General features: G+C 47.0%; 1 protein-coding gene across 1 annotated transcript in view; it reads left to right on the top strand.

Annotated features, from left to right (window-relative positions):
• Positions 1–22,278, top strand: part of HPSE2 (heparanase 2 (inactive)) — a 329,697-nt gene that overhangs the window by 304,989 nt on the left and 2,430 nt on the right. Inside the window, exon 11 of the mRNA XM_073595103.1 lies at positions 153–299. Coding sequence (XP_073451204.1) covers positions 153–299 — 147 coding nt within the window. The remainder of the gene's footprint in view (positions 1–152; positions 300–22,278) is intronic.

Here is a 22,278-nt window from a genome sequence, read left to right as displayed (position 1 = left end):
TGGATCCTCTGTGGGTATTAGGTTCTGTATATGGAGGTTTCCTATTAGTGGTGGAACTAGACTTTTGTCCTCTTTCATCCCGAATAACTCTAGCTCTATAAGAATAAATGACACTTTATAACAGAATTATGTTTCTTATTTTTTCATATCAGCCGTAATTATGTCCGAGGATCAATAACATTGTATATCATCAATCTACACCGATCGAGGAAAAAAATCAAGCTGGCCGGAACTCTGAGGGATAAACTCGTCCACCAATATCTTCTGCAGCCACACGGAGCCGAGGGAATCCAGTCTAAGTAGGTAGATCACAGAGCCACCCTTCTAAGATATCCATTCGTTCAGATGATATTAGATTTTCGGAAATGTGAATAGATTTCGGCCATGTGGACATGTAGACCATTCCAACCATTTACCAATTCTGGATGTTCTTACCGATTTCCTTGTGTTACGGTGAAGTGTTGTTCAGCCACACAGACAATGCAATCCATAGAGGACAAATCTTGGTCTACACGAGACAATTGTAGAATTATTGATGAACTTAGAATTACACTCCAGCACATGATGGTGTCTTCTGAGTATAGCAAGTGTTAGATTTTATTTTTTCATAACGTTGTGGGCAGGGCCACCTCGCCCATGCACGTGTGGGACACTCTTTAATTCCTGGGAATAGGCAGGGCCACGTTCAGGTGAAGGTCAACATTATGGCAGTTAGATATGAGCCGTACACTGCGTGCAGTAGTTACATGTACAGAGACCCTCTGTAAAATGTGTTGTCCCGTGTTACCACACACCTTCCCTGATGTATGTCGCATTTAGGTGGGACACTGTTGAGCCCATGCCCTCTCCACCATCCACCAGTCCAGAGTACCTCTGTCACCTCACTCCCAGTGACAGAATGGGGTCCCGACGCGCACCTAGTGGGAACTCATGCATGCATTTAGTTAACTCCTTACCCATACCATGTGGCTAGGTACCGCTGGTTTGGTCCTGGTTACTTTTGGGGAACTGACTGTTAGGCAGTGAGCCAGATCACTGACCCCCTCACTACCAGAGGGCCTGTCCTACTCCTATGTTAACCTTTCATAGTGGCCTTGCTTCATACCCCATGTTTGATTTACAGGCCCTGTTCTTCAGATACACCATGTACCACCATGCACCCCTTTTGAATAACCTCAGACCAGGCTCAAGAACTTTACTAAAAACACTCCAGAAGCATTACAACATAAAGTGCTCAGTCCAACTCCTAACTAACTATTCTGTGGCTGCCCAGGCATACCTGTAAAGATGTGTGTCCATTTAGGTAGTGTACATTGTCGGTGAGTACCTTGGGGTGGAAGACGAAGGTTACATCATTCCAGATGAGAGGATACATCCTCCCACGCAGTCCCGAATAGCAGCTCTTCAAGCCCGGGAATGAAGACAGGACCCAAAAAGCCCAGGAAACCGGCAGATCCTAAGCTCAACCATTCCCTAGTACAAACAAATGGCCACTGCCCCACCTATAACTGGCCTTTGCAGCAAGGAGCACACAGAAGGGCGACGCATGTCAAACCAAATAAAATTCCCAGCTCAACTTACTGACCAGCCTGCAACCAACCAAATTATCCTGTCTAACAGTATACGTTAAAAACAGGGGTTTCGTTTGCACACATTTGCAAATACATGCATACAGTAAGCTGCAGAGCCACTTCACGGCACCCCGGTATTATCTACAGTCCTAACTCTAAATTTTGTAATGGATAGGCAGAGGACAGGCGAGCCCTAAACTGGCCAGACTAAACTTGCTTACTACCATGGAACATTCAATTTGTAGGCACCTGTCCACTCATTGGGGTTGATTTACTAAAGGCAAATAGACTGTGCACTTTGCCCTCTGCAAGTGCAGTTGCCCCAGAGCTTAGTAAATGAGGTAAGGCTTCACTTTGCAACGAGTACCCAATCGGGTGCAAGGAAAATAAAAAAACAGCATTTTTTCTCGCACACGATTGGATGATGCAAGTCAGCAGAGCTTCTGCTCATTTTCTAAGCTCCGAAGCAACTGCGATGAAGGTGTTTTTATTGATCATCTATGAATTATAACCCCTGGAGATGTAAACGGAGCATGATAATTTAGTCTTATGTTTGTATTGCTTCTTAGAAATCTTCCGAAGCATCCACCATGTAGGGCTCCCGTAGCACTGAAAATACAGAAGACACGAGGGTCTCTTAGAGTATCAATTTATCTACAGACCTGTCCTTTGGCTGCAGAAAGACATATGTGTAACACGGTGGCCCGGCTGTAAAAATGGGCTCCTCCGCCATGTTTTTTTGGGGTTGTGTTGGGAGGCTCCCCTCACTATTGGTCATGGTAACCTCTGGTACAGGAAGTGAGGGGTATCCTCCCAAAAGGGGACACCCAAAGAATAAACAACTCACAAAGGGTCTAACATACCTCAAACAAATTTTAAGGTATAACTAAGGGTAAAATCTTTTTTTAGGTTCGGATGGAGTGGAGAGGGACCCTGTCAGGTTTTTATTGCTGTTTGTGTCCCCATTAAGGAATTTCATCCTTACTATTTGTTACTATTATCACAGAGAGTGAAAGAAAATCCCAAATTTTGGGTTGTCACCAGAGCAGGAATAGAGGAGAAATCTTCCGACGGGGATACCACTTCTGGTGATAGCCAGGGATTTCGGCACATTGGAGGGATTTCCTCTCACGTTGTGTTTTGGCTATGGGACAGGAAGTTAAAGGAGATCTCCCAAGTGGGTCACAGATGGAAATAAAATAGATTGGCGGGGGGGGGGGGGTTGGTTATAACGTTCTCTTACTACATCCACGATTCAAACATTTGCATTTACTTCTACTTTAAATAGAAGGCTTCACTCTCTTCACTAGGCCATGACACTTTTCCTGCACTGTGCCTCATGGGCCAGGACATTTGGCTGAGATTGGGGCATTTTTTGTTACCAGGCCACAAGGTCTAGTTGTTGTGCATGCATCGGCACTTTGTTAATTTTTTTATTTCTGTGATTCAAGTTTTGTTGCTGCACTTTATACATGTGTCTTTTTCCTGAGTCATGGATTGTAGGGTGTGGGTCGGGCCTACCCTGAAGTCTAGGGGGAGGTTGTATGGCCCTTAGGTTCTTTCCTCCCCTGCCTTGGGGGGGTTTCTCTTCGGGTGAGCCCCCAACCCAGTACTATTGGTTGGTTTCGGCCTTTTGGCAAGGTGGACTTGAGTGTGCCTTGCGCTTGTCATGAGTCTTGCACCCCGGGAGGCTGGGGAAGGGTCCTTCCTCTTCGGGAGAGCCCCCCACCTAGTACCTTTTGGCTAGATGGACTTGAGTGTGTCTTACCCTCGTCAGGAGTCCTGCACCCCAGGAGGCCAGGGAGGGGGTCCTTACTCTTTGGGAGGAGACCATATGACTCACCCTGGTGCACATCTTTGTGTTGGTGTTCACATGCACTTTTTTGGTTGACTTTGGTGTTTTGTTTTTGCTCACTGCACTGCAGGCTATAAAAAAATTGGAAAGTTCAACAAAAAGAAGGCTTCACTCCCAGAAATGCTCAGTTTCTAGATGGCGTTCCTGAATTCCACAGCAAAGCCTCCTCAGAAGATTCATGGCTTGTCTTTGCTGAGGGTGACAGGAGTAATGACTGCTCTAGGAAATAACATTAACTTTAAGTGAGGTCAGTTTGTGGTCAGATTGTATAAACCAAATTGTTCACACCTGCTGTCAGCTCGGATCTTGGTCTCCACAGCGGATCTCAAGTGGCCTTCGCGGCTCTCATAACCACTCGCACGGCATATATGTTACCTATGATAAACCTGGCACCGTTCAAATATGCAGACCCCCCAGATCCAGGACTGTGTACATAAGACTTCCTTGGATTTATGATGCCAGTAAACTGCCTGCTTAGTACAATGTAAACAAGTGCGCCGTCACCTCCGCGTCTGTTTTCCAGCAGATCCTAGCGGGAGCCCAGTAATGCCCCCCAATCCCAGTCCAGACTCATAAAGTCCATTTCATATGGAGACACAAATCTAAAGAAAAGCTGAGCGGCCGTGTGGCGAGTTTCTTCTTTTGTCTGCTCATTGCACATTGCTGGGGCTGAGACGGCGGCTTTAAAGCTCTCGCTTAAAGGAACGAAATTGGGGGACTTGTAACTTCACAAAAATCTGAAAGTGAACCTCATGAGTAATTTTATTTTAAAAAGATGATTGTGTTAGTAAACTTTATAAATACAATGAAGGTGACTGATTTTTGGGTTTAATAAAGATTTGAAACATGTTCTATTTCTAAAGTCCGTCTGATTTTTCGACAGAAAAGGTCCGATGAAGCCCACACACGATCGAATTGTCCGGCGGATTAGTTCCGTCGGACCTTTGCTGTCGAAAACTCCGCTCGTGTGTACACGACATAAGAGTCAGTCATTCTATGCAGAGGTCAGATGGCTCACGTGTGGTGGAGATGCTCTGTTTGTAGGCAGGTGCAGTCTACTTTCTCCACGGTAGGTTGCGCTCAACTGCAGCAGCATTGCAAATGGAGGGGAAGTCAGGAGGAACTTGGTTCCTCTATGGCTCCCTGGGTCACTGGGGGGAGCTATCTGATTGAATGCTACCATCCTATGTGACTCTGGAAGTCATCTTGGGTCAAGCAGAATTTATTTAAAACCCTGTCTCCCAGGCTCTGCACTTATTTTGCGTGTGGCTAGTGTAGGGGCAGGTCTGGACCAGTTTGGGTCCAGACTAGCCAGGCTGAATTCTGCCCCTTGAGACAGATGCTGTCGGTGCACGTGAGACCTCTTGTTATTCTCTTTACTGCAACATACTGTGAGTGCGCCCGGTCGGGGTATCTTCCTGCGGGGTAGTTGTGCTTTGTTGGACTTACAGTTGGACAATACAGTTCTATTTCTGTCACTGGACTCTCAACTCCAGCAGCACTGCAGATGGTGGGGAAGGCAGGAGGAACATGATTCCTCTATGGTTCCCTGGATCACTGGGGGAGCAATCCGAATGGATGTTGCTGCCCCATGTGACTCTGGTGGCCATCTTGGGTCAAGCAGAATTTATTAAAGCCCCTGGCTCCCAGGTTTGGAGCTCATTTTGTGGTAGTGTAGGGGCAGGGACACGCCATCCTTCCTTAGACTTCCCCGTTTGGGTCCAGACTGGTCTGAAACCAACCTCCTTGAGACCACTTCTTGAGACAGACGCTGTCGGTGCACGCGAGACCTCCTGTTATACTCTTCGCTGCAACATCCTGTAAGTTCGCTAGGTCGGGTTATCTTCCCATTGGGTAGTTATGATTTGTTGGACTTTGGTAACATTCAGCCTGTGTGCAGTCTGCACTGATTTCCAGTAGAGTGTGGGTGGCAGCTCCAGTACAAGTTCAGCACTAGAAGCTGTAAACTGTTTCTGCACCTCACTGCACTCATGTCTTTACTGCAAATCAGTTAGGATAGGACTCATAAACAGCACTATGGAAGCCTCTAGTTAAGTTTAACCAGGGGTATTTTTTCAGCAGAAACGAATGCAGTTCCAGCATCTCCAGCACTGAATGTATGTAATGGCAATGGGTGCTGGAGTGTGTGAGGGTCTATTGATGCTGGCTGGTGGAGAATCTATTGTTGCCTGGGGTCTATTATTGCTGGTGGGGGGTCTATTATTTCTTATGTAGCTGGAGGTCAATTGTTGCTGGGGGTGATCTACTGTTGAGGGAAGGGGCTACTGTTGCTAGCTCCTGGAGGTTCTATTCATGCTAGTTGCTGGGAGATCTGTTGTTGCTGGGGTGGATCTATTGTTGCTGGGGTAGATCTATTGGTGCTGGGGTGGATCTATTGTTGCTGGGGTGGATCTGTTGGTGCTGGGGTAGATCAATTGTTGCTGGGGGGATTTAATGTTGCTGGGGGTGTCTATTGTTCCTGGCTGCAGAGGACATACTCGATTGCTTTTCTTAGCACTACATTTAGCACTACAAAATTATACTTGGTTCTGTATTCTCTTAAAGGGGCAGTACAGGGAGGGGGGGTGGAACCAAGGGACAATGTTCGGCAGTGGGTAGGGGGTGGAGACAAGGGAGGACAAGGGGGTAGAGGATCTATTCTCTGGGAAAAAAAGCCCAGAAATGAACTCAGCTCAGTGCATCCAGAGGGATCCTGATGTCGCTTACTGAAATATTCAATTCATAGATCTCTGTGTTGTTACACGACCATTTCAAATCAGGATTTTAAGAACATAAAGCATAAAACTTCCAAATCTGTTTAAATGGTTTGGAAATGTTGGGCCGTTCTGGACTCTTCTTTTTAATTGTCGTAGAGATGGATGGCACAGCAAATAAATTAATTATTGTTTGATCAGAGGAAGCGTTTGTGAAACGCATCAAGTAGAAGTCTGCCCCCTATAGATCACTGAATGTATTTGTAAGCAGGAGATAGTACCCCCTTTAGAAAGACCCTCTGGGTGTTTTTGTAGTAGTTTTTGAGCCTGTGTTCTCGAGGTGGAGGCCCATAGTAAGGAGGATCATGGAGGCATAAATGGGAAGCTGACTGGACTTTCAGAGTTACCCCAACTCTGAAAGTCCAGCCAGCTTCCCATTTATGCCTCCGTGAGCCCCCACTGATGTGTTCTGCACTATCATTCAGAAAATGTGAAGTTGGGAAGCTGTTGCGCCAGACTGGTAATCATGATGTTCTTCAGTAAGTGGTTGGAAAGCTGATGGTGTAGACATTCTTTGATTTCTGGTTGTGGGCCACAGGCCAAGGGAAGGTGCGTAAAACATGGTGGAGCTTCTCACTTTACAGGTCTGTGCAGACCCCAACCCAGCAAGAAGAGGGGAGGTGCCCCCCGGCCAGCATGGCGTAAGCTGGCAGTGAATTTGGGCTGCCAGCATATTGACCGGAGGAGGTTTGTCTGAACACAATCTATGCTAAAAGCCTGAGAGATAAAAGACGAAGAGGAAGGGTTGTACAGAGATGAATTCTTTGTGCAGCATATTCCTTATGGACTTAAACAATATAAGAATTTAGTGATTGTATATCTCTTAATCATACCTGAGAGCATTAAAACATTAACTTAACTTTAAAGGCAATTTAAAGGTTTAAAGTGGTTGTGAAGGCTGAAGGTTTTTTACTTTAATATATTCTCTACATTAAGGTAAAAAACCTTCTGTGATAAGGATCTCCCCCAGCCCCTCTTATACTTTCCTGAGCCCAATTCGATTCAGCACTGTGCACGAGAGCAGTGGCTCTCTCAGCTCTCTCCCGCTTCATTGGCTCAGATACAGCAGCGGGAGACATTGGCTCCCAGTGCTGTCAATCACAGCCAGTGAGCAGGTGGCGGGACTGTGTGGGAGCGACCCTGCACGAGTGCCCCTATAGGAAGTAGCTTGCTATGGTGGCACTCAGTAGTGGGGAGAAGCCAGGAGCACTGGCAATGGGATCTAAGAAGAGGAGGATCGGGGCTGCTCTGTACAAAATCATTACACCAAGTAGATAAATATAACGTGTTTGTTGTTTTTTTTTTTTAAATATGGCTTTACAATCACTTTAAATATTTCTAAGCACCTTATAAATACTGTTTTAAAACAGTTGTTTTCCCTGTATAATAATTTGATCGCTGGGACATGGTGCTCAGACTCATCCATCAACCCAATATAGTCTAAGATCTCTGTATTACACAATTATTACCACATACATGTGTTGTTTCTTATGTATTTATCAGCATTGTCACTCTTTTCCTGCACCCCTTTGGGGCTGATTTACTAAAAGAAAATGGGCTGGTTGGTCTGTTTGCTCATTGGCCTTAGATCTTGTTGTGGAGATATCAGCATTGGGTGGGTATTGGTGGTTTGGATCATTCATTGGGCCTAGATCTAGTTGTGGAGATATCAGCATTGGGTGGGTATTGGTGGTTTGGATCATTCATTGGGCCTAGATCTAGTTGTGAAGATATCAGCATTGGGTGGGTATTGGTGATTTGGATTATTCCCCAGGCCTAGATCTTGTTGTGGAGATATCAGCATTGGGTGGGTATTGGTGGGTTGGATCATTTACTGGGCCTAGATCTTGTTGTGGAGATATTAGCATTGATTGGGTATTGGTAGGTTGGGTCGCTCATTGGGCCCCATGAGAATGCTTGTAGGGGAACCTGCGCTGGAGACTGAAGGAAAGGGAGGGAGGAGGGCTTGTGGATATGAGATATGGAAACCATAGGCTGACTGGTGTAAGTGACCACTGCCATTGCCAAATGTTGAGAGAGGTGTGCCGGATCACCATCAATGTGCTGCCTGTCCACAGACACGGCCCTGAAAGACTAGTGGAAGAATATTAAAAAAAGAATACAATTCGGTTGCCATCACGGCCTGCATCGGCCCCGTCACCTCCCGTATACAGATGGAGACAAAGCCAGCAGTCTTTAGTAGCCGTATTGTTTAATAAGCTACCGGAGTGTATTAAATAGAAGAAGCTGTAAAATTGCTGAGCGTTCCTCGAAGCCGCAGCTTTTTTACAGTTTTCAATTCTACCCCTCGACCCTCTTAAAGAGCGAAGAGCGGAGAGGAGGACGAATGCTGAGTGTGTCAGTCCTGGCTTAGATTAATGTCCGGAGATTTCCTTCTTCGTCCAGACACCGGGATACAAACCCAAACATTCTACTCTTCTGTAAAGATTGCTCGAAAATCGAGATTCCAACATTTCCAAACAAATGGTCTTAATCTTCAAGAGGTTTGGACATGTTTGGATTTTGTGTTAAACACTTTTACCAGCTATGGTAACATGATCCTTTTATTGTAGAAAACACTTATCCATCGCTCCCAGAATATCCGAAGGAGCCGGCGTGAGAGAGCGCAGAGCTACGGCCGGGGGCTTCAACACCGCAACTTCTTCCCATCTGAAATAACAGATTCACTGAGATACAATCGTGTTATAACCTCATTCCTCTCATTACTCAACACAAACATCTCACACCTTCAAAGGCAAAAATTTTCATTTTAGTTATAGATAAGAGTCCTCCGTTGGGGGGAGTCATCCTCTCTCTTTGTCCTGTTTACTGTTATCGCTGATAGTTCAAGTGAAAGTATACATAAAAGGTATAAAAGTAAAGTACAAAATAAAGTAAAAAAATAAAGAAGGAAAAATGTAAAAAATTTTTTAAAAAAGTAAAAATAAAAAAGTAAACACTAAGTAAAGGCATTTTTTTTTTAGTTTAAGTAAAAATTATAAGGAAAAAAAAAAAAGGTAAAGATAAAAAAATAATAAAAAAAGGAAAAGGGAAAACCTGTAAGTAAAAGTAAAGGCTGTTTTAATTTTGGATGGAGTGGAGATAGATTAGACCCCATGTCAGATTTGTATCACTGTCTCTGACCCTCTCTATTTGTCCTATTTACTGTTATCACTGAAAGTTCAAGTAAAACTATAAGTAAAATGTATAAAAGTAAAGTAAAAAAAAAAAAGAAAAAAAAAAGAAAGGTAAAAACAATAAGTAAAAGGTTTTTTTTTCTTAGTTTTAGATGAAGAGGAGAGAGATTAGACCCCCAGTCAGGTTTTATTCCCCATTTGCCCTCTCTATTTGTCCTGTTTAATGTTATTACTGAAAGTTCAATTAAAAGTATACATAAAAGGTATATAAGTAAAGTAAAAAATAAAGTAAAAAAATAAAGAAGGAAAAATGTAAAAAAAAAAAAGGTAAAAAAAAAAAAGTAAACAATAAGTAAAGGCATTATTTTTTCGTTTAAGTAAAAATTATAAGGAAATAAAAAAATTAAAAAAAAAGGTAAAAATAATAAATTAAAAAAAGGAAAAGAAAAACGGGAAAACCTGTAAGTAAAAGTAAAGGCTGTTTTAGTTTTGGATGGAGTGGAGATAGATTTGACCCCCTGTCAGATTTGTATCACTGCCTCTGTCCCCATTAGGGGGATCCACCCTCTCTATACTGTTATCACTGAAAGTTCAAGTAAAACTATAAGTAAAAAGTATAAAAGTAAAGTAAAAAAAAAGAAGGTAAAAACTATAAGTAAAATTAAACAGCTTTTTTTTTTAGTTTTAGATGAAGAGGAAAGGGATTAGACACCCGGTCAGGTTTTATTCCCCATTAGGGGGATCCACCCTCTCTATTTGTCCTATTTACTGTTATCACTGAAAGTTCAAGTTAAACTCTAAGTAAAAAGTTTAAAAGTAAAGTGAAAAAAAAGAAAAAGAAAAAAAAAAGGTCAAAACTATAAGTAAAAGTAAAACGGAAAATTTATATCAAATACTTACCGTAATTTTCCTTTCCTGATGGACTCCATGGCAGCCTACGTATGGGTTAATCCCGCCTCTCATACCTCATAGGACCCCACTCCCATAAATCTTTGCTTCAAGACAGAGACTGTGTTCCGTAACTTAGCCTACTCCAGCAACTGGGAGGGAACTCCTGCTGCCATGGAGTCCATCAGGAAAGGAAAATTACGGTAAGTATTTGATATAAATTTTCCGTTTTCCTGACAGACTCCATGGCAGCCTACGTATGGGAAATAACTAGCCATACACACCCGGGTGGGCAATTGCTGGTTTAAAGAAAAAAAGGTTTAATTGGCACCATCAACAGATAATACGTGCAAACCAAAGTTAACCGTAGACAAAGAAGCCGGTTCTACACAATAGTGTGTCATAAAAGTGTTAATTGATGACCATGAGGCCGCTTTACAGATTACGTCTGGAGGCACATGTCGGGATGCTGCCCACGATGTAGAGACGCTCCTGGTAGAATGAGCGGTTACCGCCTCCGGAGGAGCCAAACCCTTAGACCTGTAAGCCCATTGAATAGCTTGAACGATCCATGCTGCGATGGTTCTAGAGGAGGCCCGTGAACCCTTGTTCTTGCCGTGAAAAAGTACAAACAGATGATCAGACTGGCGGAAAGAAGCAGTGGCTTCTAGGTATTGCTTCAGAATCTGCCCAACATCTAGAGGGTGAACATCAGAGTCCTCAGTGGATCTGAAAGTAGGGAGGACAATCTCCTGATTTTCATGGAAGATGGTTGTTACTTTTGGATTCGATCCTAACATGGGGATCAAGACTACACGATCTGGGAAGAAGGTAAGGAAAGGTTCTTTGTATCCTAGGGATCCGATTTCAGAAACTCTCTTGGCCGATGTTATGGCCACTAGAAAGACCACTTTGAGAGAAAGCTCTCTAATCGATGATTGATCCATATGCCGTATCTCCTTTTCTGAGAAGAAATCCAAGACGAGAGGGAGATCCCATTTAGAGAATCTTGGTCTTTTCTGAGGCCTAAGCCTCATTGCTCCCTTAAAGAACTGCCTTGTAAGGGGGTGTCTGGCCCATGATATGCCTGTAAAGGCTGAGATTGCAGAAATCTGGACCCGCAAGGAACTCACCGATAGGGACAGATCCAGGCCAGTTTGTAGAAAACCTAGAATGTCCTGAATCCTTGGATTACTACAGGATCCATTGGTGGAAATCACATAGTCCGCAAACTTCGCCCAAATCCTCTGATACACTCTGTTGGTGCCCGCTCTTCTGGCATTCAACAATGTAGCAATAGCTGTACTTGGACAACCTAGTGCTTCCAACCTTCTCCTCTCAACCACCAAGCCATCAGATGGAGCTGGGATGGACAAGGGTGAAGAGACGCTCCCTGCAGCAGGAGATCTGGTCTGGACGGGAGAGGGACCGGCTCTCGGTAACTGAGCTGCATCAGGAGAGGAAACCATGGCCTGTTGGGCCAGAACGGAACAACTGCCAGCACCTCGACATTCTCCCACCTGAGCCTCGAAAGGAAACGAAGAATGACTGGAACTGGGGGAAAGGCATAGGCCCTGTGGAATTTCCACTGGTCCGTCAGGGCATCCACTCCGAAGGCCTGGGGACAACGACACCTCGTGTAATATTTTCCCAGCTTGAAATTGCATGGGGATGCGAACAGGTCCACTTCCGGCATCATCCCTAGAGACAGGAGCCAATCGAAAACTTCGGTGTGGAGGGACCACTCGTTGTTGTCCAGGGTGACTCTTGAAAGGAAGTCTGCTTGGACATTTTGAATTCCTGGGAGATAAACAGCGGATAGATTTGTTAAGTTCGTCTGGGCCCAGGACATGATCGGGCTTACTTCCCTCAGTAAGGAGAGACTGCGGGTGCCCCCCTGTCTCTTGATGTATGACACTGCGGTCGTGTTGTCCAGTCTCAGGAGGACTGAGGCTCCTGATATCAGATGGAGAAAGGCTTGAAGGGCACGGAAGGCAGCTCTGAGCTCCAGGACATTTGAGACTATACCTTGGGATGGGAAGTCCCACCTGCCTTGGGCTATTTCCGTCAGACAGAGAGCGCCCCATCCTCTGTTGCTCGCATCCGTTGTCACTGTAATCCAGGAAACAGGTGCTATGGAGTGACAATTGAGGAGGTTCTTCCGTAGCAGCCACCAGGGGAGGCCCTCCCGTATGGAGGTGGTTACCCGCACCAGATGGTCTCGAGACCCTGGATCCCATTGCTGGAGAAAACCCTTCTGAAAGGGCCGCATTCTCCACTGCGCCCACCTCACCATGGGGGCTGTGGCTACCATAGTGCCGATTATTTTGAGACACTGAGAGGCTCTGAGGAGAGTTGCTGACAATGCTAGGTGAATTCTCTCTCGAATTACCGGAATCTTCTCCAAAGGAAGAGAGATGGTGCTCTCCACTGTGTTGAATAGGGCTCCGAGGAATACTAGAGCTTGTGTCGGAACTAGGTGACTTTTCTCCCTGTTCAATAGCCAACCGAACTCCGTCAGAGTAGATATGACTTGATCCCGATGTGACAATATCTGTTCCCTGTCCTGAGACAGTAGGAGTAGGTCGTCCAAGTAATGGTGTAACCGAATGCCTTTTACCCGGATTAGAGCTACCACCGCCAATAAGAGCTTCGAAAACACTCGAGGCGATGTTGTGAGCCCGAATGGGAGACAAGTGAATTGGAGATGCCTCTGGCCTACTGCAAATCGGAGATACCTCTGGAAATCTTTTGCGATCGGCACATGAAAGTAGGCGTCTTTCAGGTCTATGGAGACCAGCCAATCTCCTGGTTGTACTGTTTGTCGGATTGTCAGCAGGGTTTCCATCTTGAATTTTTCCTTCTTGATGAAGGAATTTAGATGTGTCAGGTCGATTACTGGTCTCCAAGAGCCAGTCTTTTTGAGGACCATGAAAAGGGGGGAATAAATTCCAAGAAACCTTTCTTCTGATGGAACTTGAATGGCGGCCCCCTGGGCAATCAGTGAGTCTGTATAAGATAGAAGAATTTGTCTTTTTTCTTCTGAGTGCGGAAGGACCGTAGGCACAAACCGGTGACTGGGTGGATTGGTGAAAACCCAAGTGTGACCTGAGGAGACCGTTTTGATGGTCCAGTAATCTTGAATCGAGGCTGCCCAGACGTGCTGATACCGGAGTAAACGAGCCCCTACTTGCACTACCTGGACAGGCGTCGTATCAAAAGGACTTGGAAGTCTCCCGACCACTTGACGGGGCTGACTTTGAGGATTTTTGGCCTGAAGGCTGGCCTCTCCTCCAGTTTTTCCTAAACTCCCGACCAGGTCTGTAGCGACGAGCATCTCTAGCGCGTTCTGGCTCTTGCCTAGGTTGAGTCCTTCTTTGGTTAAGGATACGACGGTCCTGGGGTAAGAATCCTGACTTGCCCCCAGTAGCACGGGAGATAGCAGAATCCAGTTTATTTCCAAAGAGTGAGGAGCCTTCGAAAGGAATCCTGCACCAGGCCTGTTTAGAGGCAGGGTCTGCGACCCATGGGCGTAACCAGAGGGCACGTTTTGCTGTAACTGATGAAAGCATGACACGTGCAATGAGGCGAATAATGTCGATGGATGCTTCTCCCAGGAAGACCGAAGCCAGCTTCAGCTCATGTATTGGAGAGCTCTTGAATAAGTTCTCAGACACACTTCCTAGGGCTGCACCCACATCATCCGTCCAAGACTCCATAGCTTTTGACAAAGCTGCGAGGGCCAGAGCCGGTTTACAAGCCATCCCCGCCGTGATATAGATACGTTTTAGGTCCGTATCAATCTTCCTCTCCAGACCATCCTTGAAAGAGACGGTATCCTCTAGAGGGAGCGTAACATGTCTCACCAGCCTCATGAGAGCTGCATCGACAAGGGGGGCTGATTCAAGATGTTTTACTTCATCATTCTTGAAAGGATACATCTTTGCAATCTTGGAAATTAAAGAGTTTTTCCTATCAACTTTACCCCATTCATCCGAGATAATTTCACCCAGTTCACCCAGGAAGGGGAAGTTCGGGCGATCCTTCTTAAGGTGCTTAAAGTATTTCCTCTGTTTAGAGGGTGCTTCTACTGGTTCCTCCCATCTCAATGCGTCTTTAACCGCTCTGACCAATTGGGGAACCAGGGAAAAGTCAAAACCTGCACCAGGTTCAATTATCTCTGCTTCGCTGTCCGAGGAACCGCTAAAAGAGAGACTATGATGAGATGGGCCTGGAACTTCGGACTCAATCTCTTCAGCAACTGGAGCTATAACAGAAGGAGGAATTACTGCCCGGTCAAAATCTGCTTTGTTAAGAGATTCTTGAACCACTTTCCTGACCAGAGCCTCCACTTGCTGGACCTCAGCTCCTCTTTCCTTCGTGGCTCTCGAAAAGCACAACTCACAGAGAGATTTACCCTCTGGGACCTGAGTTTTACATCCCCAGCAAACTTTCCTCTCAGGGCGGCTGGAATGGCGGGGGGAATGATGGCTAGATTTAGACCTTGACCCCTCTTTGCGGTGTCTGGAAGATGACCTAGTACGTCTAGAACCCGACGTAGACTGGTGATGATGAGACCTAGACTGGTCTTTTTCTTTATGTACCGATAGCTGTGGTTCAGATCTAGAAGGGCTGAAAGGGGGAGAAAAGAATACTTTGTTCCTAAATAGTACCCCACACAATACAGGCAGAATGAAAATAAAAATACTTCATCCTACCTGCGGTGTAAGGGTTGGCCACTAGGGGGCGGTGAGACATCCATGGCGACAGAAACAAAGGACTGCAAACACAATCAATAAGAAAGACAATAACTAACTAAGTATACTTTCACTTTCTCTTTCCCCTATTTGGAGAAAGAGACCTAGACAGGAAGGTAAAACAAAGCTCCTTACCTCAGAAGCCAGAGAGATGGACACAGGGAAGCCGCTGCCTGAGCGAAAGAGCATCCCAAACCATAGCTGTATGTGACAGCTATTTGAATCTGCCGCCTGTGATGACGTCATCGCGGCCAAAGCGTCCCTACGCTGTGACCGATGCCGCTCCACGGCGCTCGCGCGCATGCGCAGTCGCCGTCATCACGCGCGGACTGCGCAGGCGCGAACCAAGCCTCGATCTCAATCGAGACTTCGCAGCTGCGCAGTCGGAGCGGGGAAGCGGCAGACTGGAACGCAGATGCGTCCCAGCCGCCATGGCCACTAGGAAAAAGCAATTCAAGACAAACAACACACACAACAGGCTGCCAAAAACAATTCAAAGAGCATACATTACCACTGCACCTGAGGGGATCCATCCTGGAAATGGGAGCAAGAGGAGCGCTCACCGCACGACCGGGGACATAATGAAGGAGGCCTCCCGCTAATAGCTGGGACGATTGGCCAAGATGCCGCTTCCCAGCCAATGGCCGGTATAATCAGCTCTTCCAGGCATCAGAGTGAACCCCGTATGTCCGCCCTGCTAATAGCTGGGGAAGCTGGACTCCAATAAGACACCGCCATCATCAAACGCGTGCGAACCACCAGGACTGGATCAACAAAACTTCATAAGGTAAGAGATACACCTTGGTCCTAGGAGGAGGACAAAAAAGGAACACAGTCTCTGTCTTGAAGCAAAGATTTATGGGAGTGGGGTCCTATGAGGTATGAGAGGCGGGATTAACCCATACGTAGGCTGCCATGGAGTCTGTCAGGAAAAGGCTTTTTTTTAGTTTTAGATGAAGAGGAGAGGGATTAGACTCCCAGTCAGGTTTTATTCCCCATTAGGGAGATTCACCCTCTCTATTTGTCCTGTTTACTGTTATCACTGAAAGTTCAAGTAAAAGTATACATAAAAGGTATATAAGTAAAGTAAAAAATAAAGTAAAAAATAAAGAAGGGAAAATGTAAAAAAAAAGAAAAAAAAAAAAAAAAGTAAACACTAAGTAAAGGCATTTTTTTTTTCGTTTAAGTAAAAATGATAAGGAAATAAAAAAATGTAAAAAAAAAGGTAAAAAGAAAAAAGAAAAAAAGAAAAAGGGAAAACCTGTAAGTAAAAGTAAAGGCTGTTTTAGTTTTGGATGGAGTGGAGATAGATTAGAACCCCTGTCAGATTTGTATCATGGCCTCTGTCCCCATTAGGGGGAATCCACCCTCTCTACTTGTCCTGTTTACTGTTATCACTGAAAGTTCAAGTAAAGCTATAAGTAAAAAGTATAAAAGTAAAGTAAAAAAAAAAAGAAAAAGAAAAAAAAAGGGAAAACTATAAGTAAAAGTAAAAGGCTTTTTTTTTAGTTTTAGATGAAGAGGAGAGGGATTAGACCCCCTAGTCAGGTTTTATTCCCCATTAGGGAGATTCGCCCTGTCTATTTGTCCTGTTTTTATGTCATCACTGAAACTTCAAGTAAAAGTATAAGCAAAAAGTATAAAAGTAAAAAAAAAAAAAAAAAAAAAAGGAGAACATAAATAAATAAATGAAAATCTGAAAGTAAAAAGTAAAGGCTTTTTTAATTTTGGGTGAAGAGGAGAGGGATTAGAACCCCTGTTAGGTTTTTTTTTTGTTTTTTTTGGCTGTCTGTGTCCCCATCAGGGACATTCACCCTCTCTATTTGTCCTGTTTACTGTTTTTACTGAGAATGAAAGTAAAAGTATAAGTAAAAAGTATAAAAGTAAAGTAAAAAAAAAGTAAAAAATAAGGAAAAACTATCAGTAAAAGTAAAGGCTTTTAAGTTTTGGATGGAGTGGGGTGGAGAAGGATTAGACCCCCCTGTCAGTTTTTATTTCTGTCTGTGTCCACATTAGGGAAATTCACCCTCTCTATCTGTCCTGTTTACTCTTATCACTGAGAGTTTGTGTAAAAGTTTAAGTAAAAAGTATAAACGTAAAAAATAAAAAAATAAAAAATAAATAAAAGGAAAGAAAAAAGGAATATCTAAAGTAAAAAAAAAAGTAAAGGCTTTTCAGTTTTGGATGGAGTGGGGGTGGAGATGGATTAGAACCCCTGTCAGTTTTTTATTTCTGTCTGTGTCCCCATTAGGGAAATTCACCCTCTCTATTTGTCCTGTTTACTCTTATCACTGAGAGTTCAAGTAAAAGTTTAAGTAAAAAGTATAAAATTAAAGTAAAAAAAAAAAAAATTAAAAAAGGAAGATCTAAAGTAAAAAAAAAGTAAAAGTAAAGGGTTTTCAGTTTTGGATGGAGTGGGGTGGAGATGGATTAGAGCCCCTGTCAGTTTTTATTGCTGTCTGTGTCCCCATTAGGGAGGCTGCCGCTCCTCATACCAATTACAATTTTACAATTTTTTTCTTTTCAAATTTTTCACTCTTTTACTTTTTCTTCCATTCTGATTATAATTCCTGAAATTAGAACTCTGACTACTAGGATTGATTTGGATTTTTAGATTCTCTGATCTCTGGGTTCTCTGATCTCTGGATTCTCTGATCTCTGGGTTCTCTGATCTCTGGATTCTCCGATCTCTGGGTTCTCTGATCTCTGGGTTCTCTGATCTCTGGGTTCCCTGATCTCTGGGTTCTCTGATCTCTGGGTTCTCTGATCTCTGGGTTCCCTGATCTCTGGGTTCTCTGATCTCTGGATTCTCTGATCTCTGGGTTCTCTGATCTCTGGATTCTCTGATCTCTGGGTTCTCTGATCTCTGGGTTCTCTGATCTCTGGGTTCCCTGATCTCTGGGTTCCCTGATCTCTGGGTTCCCTGATCTCTGGGTTCTCTGATCTCTGGGTTCTCTGATCTCTGGGTTCCCTGATCTCTGGGTTCCCTGATCTCTGGGTTCTCTGATCTCTGGGTTCTCTGATCTCTGGGTTCTCTGGGATTGTTTCTCTATAAGTGACTGCTCCCTGTCTCACAATACCCAGATCTCTCAGGTACAACTCCTGCAACTAAATCAAAACTATTTTTCGGTTAAAGGCGCATATAATTAAAAAGTATAAAAGTAAACAAAGAAAATATAATAATAAAAAAGTAGTAAAAACTATAAGTAAAAGCTTTTTTTCATTTTGGATAAAGAGGAGAGGGAACAAGATCCCCTGTCAGGTTTTTATTGCTGTCTGTGTCCCCATTAGGGATTTTCACCTTCACTATTTGTTACTGTTATCACCAAGAGTGAAAGAAAATCCCAAATTGTGGGTTGTCACCGAACAGGAATAGAGGGGGAATTCTCCAATAGTGACACTAGTTTTGGTGATGACCAGGGGTTCCCTCACTTTGCAGGGCTTTCCTCTCACTTCCTGTTTGGCTGTGGGACAGGAAGTGGGAGGAAATTTCCCCAATGGGACACAGATGGCCAAAATAATCCAAAATGGGGAAAAAAGTTTTGCCTTTAGTTTAGACTTTAGACTTTAAAGCTGACTTTGGGCAGATAGAAAAGACAGTAATTATTTAAACATCATGAAATATATTCATGAAACACAAGCAGTGTAAGTCCCTGAATGTGGCCTGGTTTCAGCTACTTGCAGTCCCTGTACCGGTCATGTGCTGACAAGAAGCATGCTGATCAGAGAAGAGAGCAGAGCGACAGAGAGATGAGCTCATCACCATGCTACTTCTCTTTTCACTGACCAGTCACAGGTTCTGGGTGGGTCCAGGACAACCTGGGCTCAGAGGAAGTGGATTGAACTATGCCGGCCATCAGACTGAGGACATCTAGTGGCAGAAAAAAAAACACTGCAGGGGAATCTATTGGGTTGGAGGTGAATCTACTGGGTTCAGAGTGCCCCTTTACATCAAGTGTGCCCATCAGAGTGCCCATTTACATCAGGTGTCCCCATTAGAGTGCCCAACAGTTCAAATGTCCCCAGCAGGATGACGATGGTGCAGCGGGTATCTAGCACTGCAGGCTGGCGGTCTGGACGGGAATGTCACTCGGTCCGGGGCTGGACCACTATCCGCCATGTAATGAAGCCTGATCTATGCTGCGCTACACAGCGTTTTATTGTCATTTTCACAGGAACTCCCCCTATGATGTCATCACTTACAATGTCAGCAATGATCAGTGGAACTGTTGGATGTCTTCTGTCAATGTAACTTTATTAGAATCCTCTTCTCCCCCCAGCAGAGGGCGTTCTCCTCTCCCCCTGGCAGAGGACGCTCTACTCTTCTCCCCCCAGCAGAGGGCGCTCTCCTCTTCTTTCCCTAGCAGTGGATTCTCTCTACTCTTCTCCCCTCCCCCCCCCGACAGAGGACACTCACCTCTTCTCCTCCCAGCAGAGGGCGGTCTCCTCTTCTCCCTCCAGCAGAGGGCACTCTCCTCTTCTCCTCCTGGGACGGGACACTCTCCTCTTCTCCCCCTGGCAGAGGACTCTCTCCTCTTCTCCCCCTGGCAGAGGACGCTCTCCTCTTCTCCCCGTGGCAGAGGGCGGTCTCCTCTTTTCCCCTTCAGCAGAGGACGCTCTCCTCTTCTCCCCCCAGCTGAGGGCGCTCTCCTCCTCTCCCCCTGGCAGAGGGCTCTCACCGCTTTTCCCCCTGGCAGAGGGCGCTCTCTCCCTACCCTCCCCCCTGGCAGAGGGCATTCTCCTCCTGGCAGAGGATGCTCTCCTCTTCTCCCCCAGCAGAGGGCGCTCTGCTTTCCCCCCCCCTCCCCCGGTATAGGGCAGTCTCCACTTTTCCCCCAGCAGAGGACGTTCTCCCCTTCCTCCGGCAGGGGGCGTTCTCCTCTTCTTCCCGCGACAGAGGGTGCTCTCCTCTCCTCCTCCCTGCAGAGGGCAGTCTCCTTTGCTCCCCTCCTGGCAGAGGATGCTCTCCTCTTGTCCCCCCGACAGAGGGTGCTCTCCTCTCCTCACCCCCGGCAGATTGCGTTCTCCTCTGCTCCCCCCAGCAGAGGGTGTTCTCGTCTTCTCCCCCCGGCAGAGGACACTCTCCTCTTCTCCCCCCAGCAGAAGGCGTTCTCCTCTTCTCCCCCTGGCAGAGGACACTCTCCTCTTCTCCCCCTGGCAGAGGGCGCTCTCCTCTTCGCCCTCTGGCAGAGGGCGCTCTCCTCTTCTCCCCCTGGCAGAGGGAGCTGTCCTCTTCTCCCCCTGGCAGAGGAAGTTCTCCTCTTCTCCCCCCAGCAAGGGCGCTCTCCTCTTCTCCCCATGGCAAAGGGCTTTTTCCTCCTCTCCTCCTGGCAGAGGGCTCTCACCTTTATCTTCCCCCAGCTAAGGGCGCTCTCCTCTTCTTCCACCGGCAGGGGGCATTCTCCTCTTCTCCCCCCAGCAGAGGGTGCTCTCCATTTCTTCCTCCTGGCAGAGGGCGCTCTCCTCTTCTTCCCCCAGCAGAGGGTGGTCTCCTCTTCTCTCCCTGGCAGAGGATGCTCTCCTCTTCTCCCCCAGGCAGAGGGCGGTCTCCTCTTTTCCCCTTCAGCAGAGGGCGCTCTCCTCTTCTCCCCTGGCAGAGGACGCTCTCCTCTTCTCCCCCCGGCTAAGGGCGCTCTCCTCCTCTCCCCCTGGCAGAGGACACTCACCTCTTCCCCCCCCCCCGGCAGAGGGTGCTCTACTTCTCTCCCCCTTACAGATTCCTCTCACCTCCTCTCCCCCGGCAGAGGTCACTCTCTTTCTCTCCCCCCTGGCAGAGGGCATTCTCCACTTCTCCCCCCCAGCAGAGGGTAGTCTCCTCTCCCCCCCCCCCCAGCAGAAGGCATTCTTCTCTTCTCCCCCTGGCAGAGGACACTCTCCTCTTCTCCCCCCGGCAGAGGGTACTCTCCTCTTTTCCCCCTCAGCAGAGGGAGCTGTCCTATTCTCCCCCTGGCAGAGGACACTCTTCTCCCCTGGCAGAGGAAGTTCTCCTCTTCTCCCCCCGGCAGAAGGCGTTCTCCTCTTCTCCCTCCAGCAGAGGGCGCTCTCCTCTTCTCACCATGGCAGAGGATGCTCTCCCTTTCTCCCCCTGGCAGAGGGTGGTCTCCTCTTTTCCCCATCAGCAGAGGGCGCTCTCCTCTTCTCCCCTGGCAGAGGACACTAACCTCTTCTCCACCCGGCAGAAGGCGCTCTACTCCTCTCCCACTTGCAGATTGCTCTCACCTCCTCTCCCCCGGCAAAGGGCACTCTCTTCCTCTCCCCCTCGGCAGAGGGCATTCTCCTCTTCTCCTCCTGGCTGTGGACGCTCTCCTCCCCCCCCTCCCCCAGGTGAGGGTAGTCTCTTCTTCTTCCCGTGGCAGAGGGCACTCTCTTCCTCTCCCCCCCGCAGAGGGCACTCTCTTCCTCTCCCCCCGGCAGAGGGCATTCTCCGCTTCTCCTCCCGGCAGTGGACACTCTACTCTTCTCCCCCAGCAGAGGACGCTCTCCTCTTCTCCCCCCCAGAAGAGGGTAGTCTACACTTCTCCCCCCGACAGAGGACACTCTCCTCTTCTCCCCCCAGCAGAAGGCATTCTCCTCTTCTCTTCTCCCCCTGGCAGAGGACGCTCTCCTCTTCTCCACCTGGCAGAGGGTACTCTCCTCTTTTCCCCCTCAGCAGAGGGAGCTGTCCTATTCTCCCCCTGGCAGAGGACACTCTTCTCCCCTGGCAGAGGAAGTTCTCCTCTTCTCCCCCCGGCAGAAGGCGTTCTCCTCTTCTCCCTCCAGCAGAGGGCGCTCTCCTCTTCTCCCCTGGCAGAGGAAGCTCTCCTCTTCTCCCCCTGGCAGAGGACACTAACCTCTTCTCCACCCGGCAGAAGGCGCTCTACTCCTCTCCCCCTTGCAGATTGCTCTCACCTCCTCTCCCCCGGCAAAGGGCACTCTCTTCCTCTCCCCCGGCAAAGGGCATTCTCCTCTTCTCCTCCTGGCTCTGGATGCTCTCCCCCCCCCCCCCCAGGTGAGGGTAGTCTCTTCTTCTCCCCCCCGGCAGAGGGCATTCTCCACTTCTCCTCCCGGCAGTGGACACTCTACTCTTCTCCCCCAGCAGAGGACGCTCTCCTCTTCTCCCCCCCAGAAGAGGACACTCTCCACTTCTCCCCCCCGGCAGAGGACACTCTCCTCTTCTCCCCCCAGCAGAAGGCATTCTCCTCTTCTCTTCTCCCCCTGGCAGAGGACGCTCTCCTCTTCTCCCCCCGGCAGAGGGCGCTCTCCTCTTTTCCCCCTCTGCAGAGGGAGCTGTCCTCTTCTCCCCCTGGCAGAGGACAC

The sequence above is a fragment of the Aquarana catesbeiana genome, linkage group LG08, assembly GCF_042186555.1.
Source record: "Aquarana catesbeiana isolate 2022-GZ linkage group LG08, ASM4218655v1, whole genome shotgun sequence".
NCBI lineage: Eukaryota > Metazoa > Chordata > Amphibia > Anura > Ranidae > Aquarana > Aquarana catesbeiana.
This window is presented reverse-complemented; position numbering and strand designations above follow the sequence as displayed.